Raw genomic sequence first — 19,042 nt, forward strand, 5'->3', positions numbered from 1 at the left:
TCTCTAGTTCTCTCCTCTCCTGCTCCTTCTCCCTCCATCCCCCAAACGAGAAACCCTTTCCTTTCTATCCAATCATACAACTTGCATCTAAGTCATTCTCTGATAACCCCATAGACTATGATACACAGTCTAATCCTATAAATCATGATCCTTTTGTCTTGCTTTTATCTCTCCCAGCATTTACTGATTCTTGGAATTTGAACACCCATCTACAGTTCCACTCCCCCCACCCCCAGCTACTGCAGTCTACCTGTCTCTGGAACCTACAGGCACAAACAAGTTTTCACTTACCACTGGCTTATAATTAACTCATGGGCTGCAAAGCCAGCTACACAAGGATTGGTTTGTACTCGTTGGCAGAAATAAGGCCGACATTCCAACAGAAATAAAGTTTCTTTATTTCAAGTTGTTGGCTGGGATGACTTTATAAAGAGAACAGGCTGAAACTAGTGAGGAAATTACATCCTTTTTTTTATATAAACAACTTTTCCAGCATTGTCAGATGATCCTTGTAGCCCTTCCAACAGTCACTCTCTGATTTCCTTATTTATGGATTCTGAGTTCCTAGTTCACATTTTAAGGAAGTTTTCTAATTAGGCAATTTGGGGAAGGGGTGAGTCTCTTCTCTGTCTCATTCATCTTTTTGGGAAAAAGTAAGAATTTTCTCTACACAACAGGCTCTGGGAAGTGCACCCTGCCTGTTGCTTGTAATAGGTAAAGGGTACACATAGACGGGGGCTGACTGGGGGGATACTTTCAGATGATTTCTGAGAAACACATAACAGAAAAGACTGCTCACACAAAAGATGCAGAATAATCAGGCTTACAATATACAGAGGAGAAAAATATCATTTCCTACCTTATCTTCGTGTTTCTAACTAGCCAGCTATGCTAGAGACAAACTGCAGATATGATGATTCTCATGCAAGGTTTGAACTCACTGGAAGAGATTGGGAGGAAGATGTGTCATTTTATCTGTCTATCTCCCATTGTCTTTCTGTGAGGAATTTCCCCTCATCTCTTTAAGAAAATGCAGAACTGAGGAGAGGTGCTTAACTGACGGCAGGCCCTGTGTTCTTTTCTTTTGTCGCAGTACAGCCCATAGTGCACCTCCACTACAACTACTTCGAAGACCACCTAAACATCACTTGCTCTGCGACTGCCCGCCCGGCCCCTGCCATCTCCTGGAAGGGCACTGGGACAGGAATTGAGAATAGTACTGAGAGTCACTTCCATTCAAATGGGACGACGTCTGTCACCAGCATCCTCCGGGTCAAAGACCCCAAAACTCAGGTTGGGAAGGAAGTGATCTGCCAGGTTTTATACCTGGGGACTGTGATTGACTACAAGCAGAGTCTGGACAAAGGTAAGAGAGGCTGGGCAAGGTAGACTGTGGTGCGTCTATGTTCGTACACTGGGATGATGGTAATGTTCTTCAGAGACTCTCAACTGTTCAGCAAAGGCCGCAGTTAGAGAGAGCATGGGGCAAGGGGCAAGAGCTTGGCGGAGCAAATACAAGTTTTCCTATAGTCTCCCCATCCACAAAGATGACACTCTAAGACCTCCAGTAGATGCATAAACCTACAGAGAGTATGGAACCCTATGTTTTATACACACGCGCGCGTGCACACACACACACACAATTGCACATGTATCTATAATTAACTTGGCTCTCTAATTACACGTGGTAAGAGATTAAACAATGAAAACCAATTAAGAAAATACAATCACAGAAATCTACTTTAGTAAACATTTGTGTTTAGAATTCCTCTATGCAAAAAAAAAAAATCATTGACTATAAGCATGAGGTGCAAAAAACAGTTTATATGAAAGTTAAGGCAGCTACTCCGTGATTAAGAGAAGGATAGCGCACACACAATGTCCTTACACCAGGCAATTCATATCCTTGGTGAGGTGAGATGAGATGATGTCAGATGTTATCCTTCACTTACAATATTGCGTGAGCTAAAATGTGTGGGTTGTGTATTTCTGGGATTTTCTTTTCATGTTTTTGGACTACACAACAGCTAACTCAAGCTCTAGAAAGTAAAATTGCCAGAAAGGGTACATGGGAAACATATTGCTTACATACGTATGGTTGATATCCATCAATAGGGGAATATTTTCTAGGCAATCACAGAACTGGATGTCTAGTAAGAAAGCCACAGTAGACCATGAAAGTACTTAAGGTGAAGGAGGTGAGGCATTAGCTCGGTCTGGGGATTAGGAAGGTTTCCTGGAGGACCCCATCCATCCACATCTGTGATAAAATCTTTGAATGATCATCACTGAGGAAAGCCCATCTGAGGAAGCCTCATCCCTCTTTTAAGAAAAACTACATGGCCATTTGTATGGTTTTCTAGCTTCTCAGATGATTCCTTCCAAATGACTCTCTCTGGGACTCACGGTACACGGTTTGAGAATGGTGTCTGGGTGACTAGAGAGAGCTGGATTTCAAGCACGGCTTTTTCTCTAGTTTTGAAGCAGTAGCCCTGGAAGGAGCACACAGGGATAAGCACCTAAAATGTCAGCAGCTGTGTGTGAGTTCTTTTCAATCAACAAAACCTGGAAACGTTGTCCATGTTACCTTCTTGTGCGGTGGCCTCCTGGGACTAGCTCCTACAACCATGTCTGGCACACCCCTTAAAACCTCAATGCTGGTTAGAAATTGGGTGTTTAGGGGTAAATTTTGGCCAAAGAGCCTCGTGTGGTGCATTTGGACTTTCATGAAGAGAGCCTGGGGATCAGCCAAGGTCAAGAGCAAATGTCCTTGAAAATGAGAACTTGAAAAGGTAAATAAGTTCTTTTCCAGGAAATCTGAATTTGACTTAGATGACATAAAATGTTTTCTATTGCTTGCACAGCATGTATTTGTTCTGGGACTATTTACTGATGATGCAAATTCCCATGAGCAGCTGTAGAATCCATGGGAATGAGACAAATCTGGAGACGTTCTGTTCAGTTGTGCAAAGTCTGCTTCAGAAAAGGTGCTAGATGTTTCCTCTCCTTCGTGTTCTATACACCAAGGAACCCGTGTTTAGCTGGGCTCCATTGGGCACTCCTGGGAAGAGATTTAAAGAACATGAGATTTGAAGGCAAAAAAAAGTTGACTAACTCTTAGCTTTTCAATTTCCTACCCTGGTGGAATTTAGCCTCTCCGATTAGGAGTGGTTTCATTTTTAAGTGTTATAGATAATAATAACATTTAACTCCTAAATTAAATGACACTGCAGAAACATTATTATATGCAACTGCATGAAATATGCTGGCTGTTACTAACATCTAATTGTTTTGCAAGCCCTATGAGGTCATGACTGTAGATGTAACTACGTATGCACTTAAGGAGAATTTTTGAAGAGCTCTCAGTTTTATAAAGACTCACTTTTTGCTTTTTCACGTTTTGCTTAGCAGCTTCTTCTTCTGACTCCCCTTTCTCCTTCTCTCCGCTCTGCACACAGGATTTTGGTTTTCGGTTCCACTGCTGCTGAGCATTGTCTCCCTGGTAATTCTTCTGGTCTTGATCTCCATCTTACTCTACTGGAAACGTCACCGAAATCAGGAGCGCGGTGAGTCATCACAGGGGATGCAAAGAATGAAATAAGGTAAATATTTCTTTCTTTATAACAACTTGGGGTTTGTTTGTAAATAGAAATAAAGGGGGATAGCATTGTTAGGTATATTGTTTATAAAGTACATAAATATTGATGCTGTTCAAGAAAATCTACAAGCTTGCTTTCTTGCAAGGAGACATTTCAGCTGTTCGTTTCCTAGGATATTTTAAAGGCTAGTTTGTAAGTGAAGAGTAAGAACTCTAGAAAGAAAACAGGAATCTGTTGATTGGATAATAGTGGGATGTTGTGAAACCAAATAGAAAAATGTAGCACGCACGCAAAGAGCTCTCCACCTGTTAATAAGGCCAATCTTGCCTCGTTTTATATCAAACCACAGCCATCTGACCAATTAGGAGCCTGACATTGTCCAATATCATATCATTAAATAGCACCTCCTATGCTACACACTCAGGATTCCTCAAACACTCTCCACATACAAGTGATTCCCACATGGAGTTGTTATTTCATAGTATTCTTCATGCCTTTCCAGGCTGAGAATTTCTCTTTATCCTCTACCACCACCATTTGCCGCAGGATCACATACTTATTTCTATATATGGTATATATTGCAATAATGATATATTGCTCGATAAGTATTCATTTACTAAGTGAGGGAATAGATGGAACTAGTATGAATAAGATATTTTCCAGATTATCTTCCTCTTGTTATAACTACAGTACCTTATGAACATAAGCCAAGTCTTTGAGAATGTGAAGTATCAAAAAATAATATTGCCACTAAAACAAGAGAAGTGAGTTATATTTCAGGAAAGAAATGCACTTCTTTGCATTCTGAAGTCTGTTCTCAACCTATTAAGCACAAATCTGGTATTTTTTTCCTTATAATGGGAATTTCCTAGGGTGAAGGGGTCATGTGGGAGTTTCTTCCATCCTAGTTAACTGAACTTCAGGGTCAGGAAAGGAAAAAAAAGTGGTTTTAAATAATATTTTAGATTTTGATTTAGAAATTGCCCTCAAAGTCTACATTATTTTCCTTTTCACTTTGTAGCTCCTGGGCCATTTCTCATGCTCTCACAACGTTTTTGATCACCTTATCTTGCCTAAACCTTAAATAAACATCAGCTTAATTCATATGAATTTACAAAATGAGCCTGCAATGTCTGTGCTCCCTTTGAGAAAGTAGATGAAAGGATTCGTTCTGTCTGCAAGGTTATAGATCAGAACATCTCATGGTATAGACACATAAGCCATAGAACACCAAGCCCTCCTCACAATATCAAAGGCCGAAATCTCTTTGTTTCTATCTTATCCAAACATTTCTGTTTTCTCAGTTAGGTAGCAGGAGCTCCGCAAGGGAAGCCAGTTTCCTTCTTTTGAAGGTCAGAGTTCTTATAAGCAGATTAGAACTACAAGACTGTTTTCCCATCTCTGTCCTGACTCAAAAAAAAAAAAAAAAAAAGCTATGGTTATCAGTTGTATTCACTATAAATTATTCTGTTTTAAACAAAAATGTCCAAAATATTCAAATTCATTTCTTGACTAAGAGTTATATTTAAGCCCAAGATAAATTTCACTAAACAAGAATATTTGCAAAGTAACAGTTCTTTTTTTCATTTAGCGAGTCTGCAGATTTAGATTTTCTGAGGAATAGAATTGCTAAATGCCAGAAAGAGGCAGGAAGAGGCAATCAATGTCTGTGCTAAAATTCCCTCTCACTTAAGAAATAACTATTGCTCCTTCAGATGAACCTTGTGAACACTTAATTGCCATTTTGTTGGCAAACGTTGACATGACATATGGCCACATCAGTCAATTTCTCTGAATGCTCATATTTTGAGTAACTTGATTTCTTTTTTAAGATTTCGGAACTTTAGCAGCCGTAGGAGTTGATTCTGTGTACTTAAAGCTACTAAAACCAAGTGTCAATAATATCAAAAGCCTAATTGCTCAGAACTAAGGAAATACTCGTTCCCAAAGAACCAAATTTTAAGCTATGCAGAACATTGTGAGAAATACAAAAACATCAAAGAATGTGGTAATGCTTCTCTCTTTTTTCATGCAACAGGTGCACACACAGCTCTGCCCTTGTCTTCCATATTTTCCTCCTTTACTTCCATCCTATTTCACTTTTTGAGGTCGTAGAACTTTTAGATATGAAAGGAAATGCAGTCAGGTGAAAACAACATCGAGGTTCCAAAACCAGTGATCCAAAAGCTCATGCCATGAACATGAGAGAGGAAATGAGAAAGTGAAACTGAATGCAGTGTTTGTGTGTGTGTGTGTGTGTATGCATATGTATGCGTGTATACATGCTGTGTGTATGGTATGAATGTGTGAATGTGTATAAGTGTGTATGAGTGTATGTGTGTGTATGAATGTGTGTGAATGTGTGTGTGAATATGTATGTGTATGTATGAATGTGCAAGTGTGTGCTTTGCAGGTAGATAAGAAGAAAGATAAATGATGTTTATACCAACTAAATCTAAAAGGACTTATCTCCATGGAGAGTTCAGTAGCCAATAGGAATGTGTTCAGTTATGTCAACGTTTATTTGCTAATCCATCAAAACAAAACTCCTTTTAGATCCCAGTCACAATTCATGGTCCACAAAAGTGAAAACAAATTTAGTTTTGTTCACAGGGACAATCTGTAATAACTGCTCTTTTCTTTGCATAGAGGTCAGCCTTGCCTAACTCCTCTTGTGATTCAGTACAGTGTAGGACATTGTCCTCTGCTCTTTTTTCTGCTGTATTGTTTGCTCTGGAGGAAGTTATGATAGCTACTGGGACACTTGTACCCGACTCCTAGCAGTATCACCACAGTTAATTCCCTGGAGTCTACCCTTATAAGACTAAGAAGTCTTTCAGGAATATGCTTTCTTTGTTTTGTTTCTGTGAATCAGTATTTTACTATTGAAACAGAAAGTGAGAAAGAATACAAACTTTCCTGGGGAAATTTTCTATCATCCCAAACCATTATTTCTAGTAACAGTTGATGATGTCATAAGTTCATACCTTCTCCTTATAGGACAGTGAAGTAAAATTGAGGCTGAGAATGATCTTGCATTTCACAACAATCACCTACCATTTATTATATAGTTCTCAGAAATGATGAATGTAATTTTGGGTCTGCTATGTACTAGATCACTGTAGATACCACTGCATGTTAGAACTCTTAATTTTGAGTAGCTAAATTATTTTCTTGGCTTTGGTTTGGTTGATTCAAGCCTCGGTTGAAAACAAAAGAACACAAACATTCAAGTGAGACATATATTCTGGACTTTACTTCTTTTCCAAGTGCTGGCTATTTCATATATTTAATATTTTGATATCAAATATATTTTCACATCAAATATATTTTGGCCACATAATATTTATATTTATCTTGACTTCCCTTACTTCCTGAGCTATGAATGGGCCTTTGACAATATATAATGATTATATTCATAATTTGCTATTTCCTGGATAGGAACATACACTGATTCCTATGTTAAGCACACTATTATGTCAAGGGCCAAAGATTTTCAGTGAACTTTCTGGTGATAAAATTCATCATTAGTTAGATAATCCAAAGAAGATTTATTATTAAAGCAATTAGAATCTTTGTTGTTAAACAATAATGCTAATGATTTCCAGACTAAAGGACTGGGTATGTGAGAATCCCTACCCTATCCCAGAATCTTCATAATCTTAGGAAAGAATTAGATGCTCTATATAAATGAAGCAATGGCGAACCTTTAATAAACTATTCAGGCTAGCTTTGCTGGGAAAAAATATACTCCAAGCTTATATGAAAAACATGCATTTTTTTATGTGTAAAAATGCTACTCATCATTCCAAAATGGCATGACAATTTCTTGACCACCAGACTCTCAAAGCCTGGGTTTTCTTTCTTTTTTCTTTTTTTCTTTCTTTTTTTTTAAAGTATAGAATAGAGATTATTTAGGGAATGGGGAGGAGAGTTAAGAGGGTAGAAAATGCATAGAAATGCACTGAGGAAGAGAGAGTAGCGAAGTAGAGGTTGGTTATGACCATGTGGAGAGCCGGGGAGGGGAGGGAGAGAGAGAAGAGCCCAAGAGGGCAAGAGAGAAGCCAAGAGAGTGTGAGAATAAGAGAGGCTGGAGCAAAGCCTGGGTTTTCACGCACAGAACTATTCTTTGCTTCTCTCCAAAACCCTAAAATAATAATCTTGGTATAAATGAACCAAATCTGAATTTCACTCCATAGCCAGAACATCTCCAGGAGTGAAGACATCATAATCTTCTCTACAGCAACTAAATAGCAGTTTGGCTCTCAAGTGGACATCCATCTCCTTAGCTGTTGACCATGGAGGTTTTTTGTTTTTTTTTTTAAAGAAATTGCCTGTTCACATTAACATCATTTATTACACATAGTAATAAAATAAGAAGAGTTAGAACATTTTTAAGTTGAGTAATCCTCTAATGTTGTTACTTTGAATTTTAGCTTATGTTTTTCCTGTCCTGTCTATTGCCAGTTGTGTTTGTTGGAACTGCTATTCTCCTCACCCTTGTAGTCTATACTTTGAGCCCTGGCTGAACAGATCCAAACTTTCAGTCTTCATTATTAGAGAAGCCAACTTTATGTTATCTAAATTGAAAGATGTTGAATTACTTTACCAAATACACAAATGGATTAGCCAAGGAAGAGAAATACTATGTTTTCTTTTGTTTCTTTATCAAATAATCAGAAACTTGGTGACTTACAACACAAAAATTCATTTTCCTACAATCCCTCAGATTATAAATCCAACATAGGAGTCATTGGGCTAAAATCAAAATGCCTTTGAAGCTATCTTCCTTTCTGCAAATTCTTGAAGAATATCAATGGCCTTTGTTTATCCAGGAGTTTCATATTGAATTCATTCCTTGTTTTTGTTTGTTATTGTTTATTTGTTTGCTTTTTTACTTGTTTCCATATACAGAGGTAGTGATGACCATTAGGTCATTCTCAAGTTGAGTTTCTCACTGACTCCTCTTACCCTCATAAAGACATGTGTGCTTGCATTAAGCCTATCTATATCTCTGGGCTTTTGATTACATCATACAGATAAACCCATCCTTCCATGTTCCTTCCCACTTTCCTGAAATTAGAATAGGGATGATACAAGACAACCTTGTGCTGCTACCACACAGATGAAGATGGGCTGGAGTAAGTGGAGAGACAACTGTTACCTGGACTTCGAGTACAAAAATCCACCCAATACCTATATTCCTTAGCTTTGCTTAGTTCAGGGAAGTGCTGTATCAAAGAACATCAAACCAGTCAGATCCTCTGAAAACATTCCTTTAGCTTTCTCATTCAAACCTTGCCTCCTTCCAACAAGGCAAGACTTTACAATATTTTTCAAAATTATATTCCGCATCTCTCAAGTCTTTAACACAAAAATGTAACTTCTGCTTTCTGTTCTTCATTAGTCATCACTAACTGTAACATTACTAGCCTGGGTTCTTTTCATTGGAACCTCAATTCTTACATACTTCCTGCATCTTTCTACTCATACACCCATAACAGCAGCAATTGTTACTGACCTTGTCCTTATAGCTTAGTCATAGGTAAGTCCATTTGGATTCTTTGTAAGAGCAGTATTTATAATGTAATAGTTCACTTAGAACTGTACATCATGATATCAGACAGAACCAAACTGATCTTTCCAACTGATTATAGCTTAATAAGACACAAGTTTCTAACTAAGTGTGATGATCCATGCCGGTAATATCAACAACTGAGATGTTGAAACAAAGGAATTTAAAGTTTAACATTAGCCTGTGCTATTAGTCAAAGACCGACTAAAGAGGGGGGAAATGGAGATGGTTGAGTCTCTAGTGCTGAAAGAATAATATTATGAGGCCATTATAGATACTAAGTTTCTGGGTATTTTCCTCATCACTCTCTATAGAAGTCCCTATTAATAAGCATCAATGATGTCATCAGCCCATATACAATATAGTTCTTTTTCAAACAAGAACTGGGCTAATAAGTACTGTATTCTGGCATGCACATGAGCATGCACACACTTACACACACACATACACACACACATACACACACACACACACACACCTCAATATAGCATGTAGACATATGTACACTTGCTGACTTTTTTCTTTCACAACCTTCAACAAAATCATCTACTGCACAATAGAGTATTATGGAAGTTTCTTTAGACCAGAGAGCACCATAATACAGCTTATTTCTCTTTTTAGTAAACAAACTAGACAGAACTCACCATGATCTGTCAGTGCGCCCAACACTAAAAATTTCTGTGGTCAATGGCTTACAAAATTTATGACATTTATACAACAAAGAGAAAAGATTAGCCTCCTATTTTGTAAGTCCTTTGAAGATTATTTTTACTGAATATCATTAGGGCTTTTTATCATCATAATGTGTATATCAATTATTTCAAATCAATTATTTGTGTTATTTTTTAGACTGAAAAATTATATCAGTAACATAATACAATGCTTTGGATGTATGTACAAATTCTGGAATAGCTAAATCAAGATAAGGAATATCTCTTCTTCATTATATGTTGAACTTTTTTTATGAGAACACTTACAAGCTAAGCTTTCAGTAATTTTCATGTGTTGACCTCGTTCCTCCAGTCACCATGTGTTACAATAGTCTTTGGAACTCATTCCTCTGTCTAACTGAAATTCCCCTCATTTTCCCAGTGCTGCTTGAGATAATTGTATTCCTGTCCTACAATTGTATTCCTGTCCTCAATAAGTCACTATTTTAACTTTCTCTTTTAGCAAAGGAGATTATAGATGACCTACAGAATTGGCTATTTTCTGAGCATTCATTTGTTTTATTATGTACTATAATCACTTCCTTACCAATTCTCATAAAGTCCTATTTCTTTAAAACAAATAGCTGGGTGCCTTTGGACCTATGCTCCTTTCTCTGCATTCAGAAATTAGAAGCAATTACTGTAATTATACGAATGTTGTAAAGATTTTAAAAGAAATGCATGCAATTAAAGAAATGCTTTTAAAAAGCTAGGACCAACTAGCTTAGGGGATTGCCAGCAGAGTTGCTTTTATCAAGTATTATTTAGTACAAATGTCTTCATCGTTTATAATTTCAAGCAATTTGACCATTGGCCTATGCCATTTAGGCTCCAATCACATCACTGAATCACAGTAAGCTTCCAGGAAGTGCTGGATTCTGTGGTTACAAAGTCTATGGTCCTTTTGGGTTTTATCAATGTGTATTTAAGCATTTGCACACACAATAAAAGGAGGAGAGCTCAAGGAGGCAACCAGAGAAAAGGACATGGGTATTACAGCAAGCAGGATTTGAGGGAACAGAACTCAGAAACTGATTTGAACACAGGATAGGAGTGATTGCGAGGCAGAACACACAGTGTTCCATTCACAAGCAGGTTTAGAAGTTTGGAAGCAAGGTAAGCTGAGAGCGGAGCAAGGACAGAGGTATATATAGCAAAAACACATATGTGTTGAGATGAGCTTATAATACTTATCATTGATTTATTGATATTGGTAGCCTAAATTGCTTCATTTTGAAGACGTGGAATTATTTTGGTTAACCTGAGTTGTTTTGGGGAATGGGTAAGAGGACTAGGATGATTGGAAAGCCATTTATTTGACGCATGTATGTATTATAATATATATTATATATGACTTGTTATAGAGACATGTATATTAGACAGAGAAACCATAGATGAAGTAATGACAGGATACTATGAAAAACTGAAAATGGTGTTGTGAGCAAACCATATATAGCATAACAATGAGAGGGGAGATTGAGGAGCAGGGCAACTTATTTAAGGTCAGCTTCTCTGGCTTGGTTAGACTAAGGACCTGCAAACAGAAAACAAACCAGCCTTGGAGGAGAACAGATAGTTGACCTCTAGCAAAAGAATTACAAATTTGAAATCTCAAAGAAAGAGAAACCATTAAGATTTTAGAACACTTGTAAGTGGAGTATGGTCTGAGAAAGTTTTACCCACCCAAAACCTACTTCTTTTTTTTTTCTATATTCTTTGTTTACATTCCAAAAGCTTTCCCCTTTCCCAGTCCCCCCGCCCATATGTCCCATAAGTCCTCTTCTCTCCATCCATTCTCCTATCTTTCCCCCTCCCTTTTCTCTGTCCTGGTACTCCCTTACAATGCTGGATCAAGCCTTTCCAGGATTAGGGCCCTCTTCTTCCTTCTTCATGGGAATCATTTGATATGCTAATTGTATCTTCAGTATTCAGAGCTTCAGGGCTAATTAATATCCGCTTATCAATTATTGCATTCCATGTGTATTCTTTTGTGATTGTGTTACCTCGCTGAGGATGTTATTTTCCAGTTCCATCCATTTGCCTAAAAAATTCATGAATTCATTGTTTTTAATTGCTGAATAGTACTCCATTGTGTATATATACCACATTATCTGTATCCATTCCTCCATTGAGGGACTTCTGGGTTCTTTCCAGCTTCTGGCTATTATAAATAAGGCTGCTATGAACATAGTGGAGCATGTGTCCTTATTGCATGTTAGGGAATCCTCTGGGTATATATCCAGGAGAGGTATAGCAGGGTCCTCTGGAAGTGTCATGTCTAGTTTTCTTAGGAACCGCCAGACTGATTTCCAGAGTGGTTGTACCATTTTACAGCCCCACCAGCAGTGAAGGAGTGTTCCTCTTTCTCCACATCCTCGCCAACACCTGCTGTCTCCTGAGTTTTTAACCTTAGCCATTCTGACTGGTGTGAGGTGAAATCTCAGGGTTGTTTTGATTTGCATTTCCCTAATGACTAATGATGTTGAGCATTTCTTAAGGTGCTTCTCGGCCATCCAAAATTCTTCAGGTGAAAATTCTTTGTTTAGATCTGTACCCCATTTTTAATAGAGTTATTTGGTTCTCTGGGGTCTAACTTCTTGAGTTCTTTGTATATATTGGATATTAGCCCTCTATCAGATGCAGGGTTGGTCGATATCTTTTCGCAATTTGTTGGTTGCCATTTTGTCCTTTTGACAGTGTCCTTTGCTTTACAGAAACTTTGTAATTTTATGAGATCCCATTTGTCAATTCTTGATCTTAGAGGAAATTCAAAACATCATCAGATATTACTACCAAAGCCTATACTCAACAAAACTGGAGAATCTGGAGGAAATGGACAATTTCCTAGAGGGATACCAAACACCAAAATTAAATCAGGATCAAATAGATCATCTAAACAGTCCCATAACCCCTAAAGAAATAAAAGGGGACATAGAAAGTCTCCCAACCAAAAAAAGCACGGGACCAGATGGCTTCAGTGCAGAATTCTAACAGACCTTCAAAGAAGACCTAACACCAATACTTTTCAAACTGGTCCACAAAATAGAAACAGAAGGAACACTACCCAACTCACAAAGCCACAATTACACTGATACCAAAACCACACAAAGATCCAACAAAGAAAGAGAACGTCAGGCCAATTTCCCTTATGAATATCGATGCAAAAATACTAAATAAAATTCTTGCCCACCGAATCCAAGAACACATAAAAACCATCATCCACCACGATCAAGTGGGCTTCATCCCAGGGATGCAGGGATGGTTCAATATAAGGAAATCCATCAATGCAATCCACTACATAAACAAAATCAAAGAAAAAAACCATATGATCATTTCATTAGATGCTGAAAAAGCATTTGACAAAATTCAGCATCCTTTCATGCTAATAGTCTTCAAAAGAACAGGAATTCAAGGCCTATACCTAAACATAGTTAAAGCAATATACAGCAAACCGGTAGCCAATATCAAACTAAATGGAGAGAAACTTGAAGTAATCCCACGAAAGTCAGAGACTAGACAAGGCTGCCCTCTCTCTCCATATCTTTTCCATATCTTTTGAATCTAGTACTTGAAGTTCTAGCTAGAGCAATTCGACAACATAAGGAGGTCAAAGGGATACAAATTGGAAAGTAAAAAGTCAAATTATCACTATTTGCAGATGACATGATAGTATACTTAAGTGACCCCAAAAACTCTACCAGAGAACTCCTACAGCTGATAAACAACTTCAGCAAAGTGGCAGGTTATAAAATCAACTCAAGCAAATCAGTTGCCTTCCTATACTCAAAGGATAAGCAGGCTGAGAAAGAAGTTAGGGAAATGACACCCTTCACAATAGCCACAAACAATATAAAGTATCTTGGTGTGACTCTAACCAAGCAGGTGAAAGATCTATATGACAAGAACTTCAGGTCTCTGAAGAAGGAAATCGAAGAAGACCTCAGAAAATGGAAAAATCTGCCATGCTCGTGGATTGGCAGGATTAATATAGTTAAAATGGCCATCTTGACAAAAGCAATATACAGATTCAATGCAATCCCCATCAAAATCCCAACTCAGCTCTTCACAGAGTTAGAAAAAGCAATTCTTATATTTATCTGGAATAACAAAAAACCCAGGATAGCTAAAACTATTCTCAACAGTAAAAGAACTTCTGGGGTAATCAGTATCCTGGACCTCAAGCAATACTACAGAGCAATAGTGTTAAAAACTGCATGGTATTAGTACAGTGACAGGCAGGTAGATCAATGAAATAGAATTAAATACCCAGAAATGAATCCACACACCTATGGTCACTTGATCTTCAACAAAGGAGCTAAAACCATCCAGTGGAGAAAAGATAGCCTTTTCAACAAATGGTGCTGGTTCAACTGGAAGTCAGCATGCAGGAGAATGAGAATTAATCCATTCTTATTTCCTTGTACTAAGCTCAACTCCAAGTGAATCAAGGACCTCTACATAAAACCAGACACACTGAAACTAATAGAAAAGAAACTGGGAGAAACCCTTGAGGACATGGGCACAGGGGAAAAGTTCCTGAACAGAACACTAATAGCTTATGCTCTAAGATCAAAACCTACTTCTTACTAATCTGAAGTAAAGTGTAGGTTCAGACTAAATGGCTGGAATAATAACAACTTGACAGAGAAAGTTCATGTCTATTAAATACAATAATTGTTAAAAATCAATTACTTCATAAATGTCTTTTCTTTTATTTTCTTTTTATTGTAATAACTCACTTGTATCAAAATATTGGGCCATGTTAATGGAGAAGGTAGTGATTTCATGAATCACTGATAGCTGATGCTGAAAACGTTGGCATCTAAAGTATGCAGAACTGGGGAAGATCCAGTAAAATGACCTAAAAGGACACAAAATGGGAGGGAGGGACTGAGGTTAAATTCCAGGTCTGTTATCTCACTTTCTACATTCCTTGTGGGGAAGCTGACATCCTCCCATTTTATGTGCTAGGCAGTCAGTAACTCTTGAAAAACTTTGTCTGTTTAATGATTATTTCTTGTTTGATGTCCACAAGTTATGACCCAGAGGAAACAAAGCTGAGGGTTCTTCTTAGGTAGAATCTCTCTGCTCATTTGGTATTCTTGACCATGTGCCTTTCTTTGTAGTCTTAGGTGATTCTCTAGTCCACTACTAGGTCAGAACTGTGTGATCTCAGTGCTTGAGAGACCGAGGAGGTAGGGTCCTTGAACTAGATCATTGCTAGTTTAAAGACATTCTGGGCTTCAGAGTGAGTTGGTGAGTTCTGGAACAGCCTCCTCAGTTATAGAGTGAAACTTTATATCCAAAAAAGAAGAGAGGAGAGGAGAGGAGAGGAGACGAGACGAGACGAGACGAGACGAGACGAGACGAGACGAGACGAGACGAGAGAAAGGAAGGGAGGGAGAGAGGGAGGGGGAGGGAGGGGAAAACTATACACTAAGAGATCTCTGTATTTCTGTGTTACTTAATTCTGTTAATTGCCAAAGTATGTTGAGAAACTAGAAACATCCAATGTTGACACACTTCTCTTTCTTTTATTCAGAGCTCTAGAGAAATTACACGGAACCCTGAACGTGTTTCCCTGGTCTACTTGAATCTGATGTGAAGGAAAAGCAGGAGGGAAAAGGTCATTCTCCATGGGACCTAAAAAGAGTAAAAACACAGAAGCAAGCCTGTGAGCGATTTGACTTTTTGCTGTTGTCCCAGGTCTTCAGTGTTTGCATTCCAAGAGGAAATCATGTGCCTCGGGTCTGTTGTAGGACTTGATTTTTGTAGAGCGATGCAGTGCTCTATAAAATGCAGTGCTTTGTTAGAAAGGCACTGGACTTAGAATCACCAGTGCCAAGCCAGCTCTCAGACCGACTAGGACTCCCACCGGAGGGACAAATCATAGTCAACTTACCTCACAGAGCTTTCTGGTCCTTATACAAAGTAGAAAGGAGTGGGACCAGAAAATTTGCCATGTCTGAAATCTGATGGAATTTTAGGAAGAACGCTGAAGAATAAACAAAAGAAGAGAGAACACAGAAGGGTCCAAAGAGCTTCTGAGAGAGACCTTTTGCCTTTCTGTTGCTGTCCCAGCTCTGGTTTTGTTCTTAGGTCCACCAGTGTGTTTCCCTGTTGTTTGAGTATCTAGTCGACTACCTGCTACTGTTCTGCTGATTGTTGGCCTTGCTAGAGTCCCTGATTTCCCTGCCGTTCTCTATGTGCTTCTATGAGGGTTACTATGATGAAAATAGAGCAGAATTTAGTGTGAAGTAACATTGGCAACCGTAACGTGTCCATTTAACTTATTTTTATAGCACTTAGGCAATATTGTTAGTCTTAGCAAGTAGTTCACATCTTTACAAAAGCATGCTTTCCCTGTCCATTTGGCCCACGATATCACCCTCTTTGAGGCCATTCTAAATCCTGTCTCGTGTAACCATAATATATTATGAAAACAGATATTTAAGAATCTCCTGTACAGCAGTCAATTGTATATACTCCCCGCCCCCCTTAGCTTCTTTTTCTGTGACTTTATTTTTCACAAAGAGAAGGCAACTCTGGAATACAATCTCTTTGTTCCGAAGATATTGTGAACTATTAATTCTTAACCCTTTGACAAAACTAGTGACGTTGTTTTCTGTATCTTTTGCTTTATCTGTCCTTATAGAGTGGCCTAGGAATTCAAGTGTAAGTTGTTTTCGTTGTTGAACTGGATATTTATATACTCAGTATGCTTTTCAGGTGTTATTTAATTCTGTATAATTTCCTATATTTGTATTAAAATACTGAGTGATTAAAAGTGTCAACTAAATATTTGATGTGTGGCATTCCCTTGAGAAATATAGAAATAAAGAATAACTCTTGGACATTTTTTTCTCTGTGTGAAATCTTCAGTTGACCTTTCTGCTTCCTCGTGGGGTGGTATCTGATGTGGTCAATGAGAGCTACAGAGGTAAGTGTCTTTTGACATGTTTCTAGAGTTCTGGGGTTTCCTAGGGGTGCTCTTTTGGTTTTAGCTTTAAATACCAACCCTCACAAAGGAGTAGCTTAGATGGTTTCTGGCACCATAGCAATTAGCACTCAGTATGGCTGCTTCTGGTACCACAGCTGAATCATTGCTGTGTCAGGCAAGAGGAGTGAAAGAGATGCTTCTCCAACGTGCTGTTCTCAGGACTCACTCCTCTCATCAGTCAAAGACATTATTGAGGCCCACGAAGAATTTCTATGTGAAATTAATTATGTATCTTGATAGCTACCATATCTGAGAGGGAAACATAAAACTTTAAAGGGAAATGTATAAGCACACGGCGCTGTCAGTGTTGTCAGAGTTTAGGGTCAACTCCACCACACTAGCAAAAGATGGAGAGTTAAAAGGGCAAATAGTTCATTGGTGCTTTTGGAAAAGTAGTTTTCATTCAGCACACCCATTCATTGAAATGGTCTTGGAACACAACTGAAGATGAGTAAATCAAAAGATGGGTAATGACACTTTGTGTGCCTTTCTCAAAGCAACTCTTACCTAGATAGATATGTCAACACAACCTAAGGTTTTGATCAATCAGCCATCCCTTTATCAGGGACATTGCCTTTCTTAGAGTTCATCTTCCAAGTAAAGACTTCAGAGAGCCCTACATTAATTTTTTTCATAATTTACTTTTTCTTTTTAATTCTCGTTACATCCCCATCACAGCTCCTCCCTCCTCTCCTCCTAGGCCCATCCTTACAAGTCCCTCTTCCCACTGCCTCTCCCATTCTCCTCAGAGAAGGTGGAGCTCTCCCCCTTGGGTACCACCCTACCTTGGGACATGTAGTCCCAGCAGGACTAGGCACATCCTTTCCCACTGAAGCCCAACCAGGTAGTCCAGGTAGAGGAAGAGATCTAATGGCAGGGAAGAGACCTAGACAGTCCTTGCTCTACTAGAGGATCCACATGAAGACCAAGCTGCACATTTGATACAAATGTATAGGGGGCCATGTTCCAGCCAATGCATGCTTCTTGGTTCATGGCCCAGTGTCTTGTAAGGTTCTATCAGCCCATCAGCCCAGATTAGTTGATTCTGTAGGTCTTTTTGTCCTTGACATTTCAGATGTGGTCAATTCCATTCCCCACTCTTCCACAAGATACCCCACTTGATATTTGGCTATGAGTCTTGGCATCTGCCTCCATCTGATGCTAGATGAAACCTCTTAGGAAATAATTATTCTAGATTCCTGTCTGAAAGCATAGCAGCGTGCCATTAATAGTGTCAGGGGTTTGCTGTCTCACATGGGTTGGTTCTCAACATGAGGGAGTCATTAGTTAGCTATTTATTCAGTCTCTGCTCTTTCTTCATCTCTGCACATCTTGTAGGCAAGACAAAATTTGGGTTGAAGGTTTTTGTGGGTGGATTCATGCTCCCTCCCCTCCTCTGAAAGTCCTTCTTGGCTACAGACGATGGCCACTTCAGTCTCCAGATCCCTGTCTGGTAGGAACCTCAGCTAGGGTCACCCTTCCCCCACCTCCAAACTCCTGGACAAGGGAGGATACCTGGATTAATTATTTTTGGTTCACTATAGTTCAATTTATATCTGCATGTTGAATGGCTTATCAATTGTCTATCAGAATATTGAGGCAGTTGTACTTAAGGCAGGCGTGTTTGATGGAGACATCAAGTATCAGGGTTGGAGAGAAATACAAAAGACAAAAAGAGGTATTTAAGACCATGCTCCCTTGTCTGAGACAGCAGACAAACTATACTTGGAGTCTCACTTTCTCTCTGCACGCTTCCTTCTACTGCCTCACCTAGACCAGCTCTCCCTCTCTCATTCTGAAATTTCAATTAAAGGATCTTTTGTATGTTTGTGAATTAGAAAGACTAGTTTGAACTTTGCGCATTAAAGCAAAACTGGGAAATTGTAAAGTTTTTGTTTCACAGTAGTTCAGTTGCATACATCTTTGCTAAAATTTTAGAAAAATTCCACAGTAGTGGTAGCTCATTCAGAACCAAGGGGAAACAAAAGAATTCTTTGATGCTGAGCTGAAACTGGAGATGAGGTCTGATTATCTCACAACTTAGTCACTGACCCTGAGAGTGATTCACAACCATAGGCACAAAGAGAAGAAAATCCTTATTATTACTAGACACTGTAGGCTTTCCTTTTACATAGTAAGTTCCAGACTAGCTAGGACA

The 19,042-nt window shown here is 38.6% G+C and overlaps 1 protein-coding gene across 3 annotated transcripts in view; it reads left to right on the top strand.

Annotated features, from left to right (window-relative positions):
• The window catches only part of LOC127665972 (OX-2 membrane glycoprotein), a 30,092-nt gene extending 13,349 nt beyond the window's left edge, over window positions 1-16,743 (top strand). For 2 of the 3 annotated variants that reach the window (XM_052158606.1, XM_052158607.1), the window contains 3 exons: window positions 1,094-1,366; window positions 3,459-3,602; window positions 15,427-16,743. In XM_052158606.1, the coding sequence (XP_052014566.1) occupies window positions 1,094-1,366; window positions 3,459-3,601 (416 nt within the window). In that variant the 3' untranslated portion in view covers window position 3,602; window positions 15,427-16,743. The remainder of the gene's footprint in view (window positions 1-1,093; window positions 1,367-3,458; window positions 3,603-15,426) is intronic. The other variant, XM_052158608.1, reaches the window with a different exon arrangement.
• Window positions 16,744-19,042: the final 2,299 nt, after the last annotated feature.

The sequence above is a fragment of the Apodemus sylvaticus genome, chromosome 15 (assembly GCF_947179515.1).
Source record: "Apodemus sylvaticus chromosome 15, mApoSyl1.1, whole genome shotgun sequence".
In the NCBI taxonomy this organism is placed as follows: domain Eukaryota; kingdom Metazoa; phylum Chordata; class Mammalia; order Rodentia; family Muridae; genus Apodemus; species Apodemus sylvaticus.